General features: G+C 39.3%; 1 protein-coding gene across 2 annotated transcripts; it reads left to right on the top strand.

Annotated features, from left to right (window-relative positions):
* Positions 1-205: 205 nt before the first annotated feature.
* LOC111786766 (transcription factor BIM2-like) lies at positions 206-1,957 on the top strand. 2 transcript variants are annotated; one of them, XM_023666995.1, is made up of 5 exons: positions 206-686; positions 833-866; positions 969-1,019; positions 1,388-1,457; positions 1,702-1,957. In XM_023666995.1, exons 1-5 carry the CDS (start codon positions 569-571, stop codon positions 1,888-1,890), a joined length of 462 nt encoding a protein of 153 aa, XP_023522763.1. In that variant the 5' UTR covers positions 206-568; the 3' UTR covers positions 1,891-1,957. The 2 variants fall into 2 exon arrangements, with proteins under 2 accessions (XP_023522763.1, XP_023522762.1); XM_023666994.1 differs by lacking the exon at positions 833-866 and having other exon boundaries at positions 935-1,019.
* The last annotated feature ends 9 nt before the right edge of the window (positions 1,958-1,966 follow it).

Here is a 1,966-nt window from a genome sequence, read left to right as displayed (position 1 = left end):
ACATTTAAATATTTTAAAGTATAAGCACTGAAATAAAATAATATTTTATTTTGTTTGATGAATGGACGGATTAAATACGAGAATGTGGGCTTCCTGGATTCAAATGTCGGCCCAAATGATTGAATATCAATTTGGGCCGGCCCAGATTAGAACTCAAAATGGATCGGCCTACAAAGAGAGATCACGAGCAAAGCATGAGCGGATGCATCTCACTGAAACTCGCTCGTGTTCGGCGGCAGGCAAATCCGGCGGTTTAAAGCGCCACAACGGCAGCTCCATTCACCGATAACTGCCTCCAGGCGGCGGCAGCTCTGCTGATCGGCCATGGCTGTATTGTCTTTCATTTGTTAACATCAAATCTCAGCCAAGTTCCACTACTTTCCCTTTCTTTCCTACTCTTTTGCATTGCTGGTCCTCAAATTACATCATCCTTCGATCTTGGTGCTTGGAAGCGTCTTCGAATTGGTACGATTCTGTGATTCTTCTATTTTAGGAGCTGTACAGGGAGTTGAAGTCTCGGTACAGACGATTGGAGGTTTGGACCGTCCAATCTGAATAATATCTCAGTATGAGAACGGCGAAAAGCGTTCAGGAAGACGAAGAGTACGAGGAGGACGAGCTGGTTGCTAAAAGAGAGGGGCCTGCTTCTACTTACAACGCAAACAGTAGCATCGGAAACAGCAAAGGTATCTTGTTTTAATCAATTTGAAATCTTCTGATTTTAGTGCCTGTTACTTAGAATGATGATATCAGGGAAGCTTGTTTTCAAGAAATTGGTTGTTTTCATTTAAGTTATTTATCTATTTTTTACTGTAATTGAACTTGGAACCAGATGGGAAGCACAATGATAAGGCTAATGCCATAAGGTCGNGAAATTGGTTGTTTTCATTTAAGTTATTTATCTATTTTTTACTATAATTGAACTTGGAACCAGATGGGAAGAACAATGATAAGGCTAATGCCATAAGGTCGAAGCACTCAGTCACGGAACAGCGCAGAAGAAGCAAGATTAATGAGAGGTAATCTCCGAACACAAGTGTTTCAAAATTGTTAAGAGAGATTATTTTGATCACAATTTCAAGGTCTATTTGTTCTATTGTTTGTGAATCATGAATATTGGAATTTCCGTCTACATTGAATGTACAGCCCCCTGAACANATGATAAGGCTAATGCCATAAGGTCAAAGCACTCAGTCACGGAACAGCGCAGAAGAAGCAAGATTAATGAGAGGTAATCTCCGAACACAAGTGTTTCAAAATTGTTAAGAGAGATTATTTTGATCACAATTTTCAGGTCTATTTGTTCTATTGTTTGTGAATCATGAATATTGGAATTTCCGTCTACATTGAATGTACAGCCCCCTGAACAATCTCTATCTCGTTTCAGATTCCAGATTTTGAGAGATCTTATACCTCACAGCGACCAAAAGAGAGATACCGTGTCGTTCTTATTGGAGGTATGCAGATGCTTATTGCAATCGACATCCTGTGCTTCTGTGTGATATCTGCTTGTCTTCCACTTGNTGAGAGATCTTATACCTCACAGCGACCAAAAGAGAGATACCGTATCGTTCTTATTGGAGGTATGCAGTTGCTTATTGCAATCGAATTAATGTTGATGCTGTAAAGTGTATATTCTTCTTGTGCTACTGTGTGATATCTGCTTGTCTTCCACTAACTAAACTTAATCTTTCCATGCAGGTGATTGAGTATGTACAGTATTTACAGGAAAAGGTGCAGAAATACGAGGGTTCATATCAGAATTGGGGTGGGGAACCTACTAAGTTGATACCATGGGTAAAAACCAAAGCTCTTCCTTCATTTTATTTGGGAGTTGTCATTCACTATCTTGCTCGCTTCAGCTGCTGCAATAGCTATAACAATAAATGAGAAAATATTCCCTTTTAATTGGCGATCGGGTTTATTTTGTATGTATAAGATTAGCTGTAGAAAATATGCAAGCATA

Source organism: Cucurbita pepo, unplaced genomic scaffold (assembly GCF_002806865.2).
Source record: "Cucurbita pepo subsp. pepo cultivar mu-cu-16 unplaced genomic scaffold, ASM280686v2 Cp4.1_scaffold002713, whole genome shotgun sequence".
Classification (NCBI taxonomy): Eukaryota; Viridiplantae; Streptophyta; class Magnoliopsida; order Cucurbitales; family Cucurbitaceae; genus Cucurbita; species Cucurbita pepo.
Note: the sequence above shows the minus strand (reverse complement) of the source record. Positions and strands in the feature narration are given on the sequence as shown.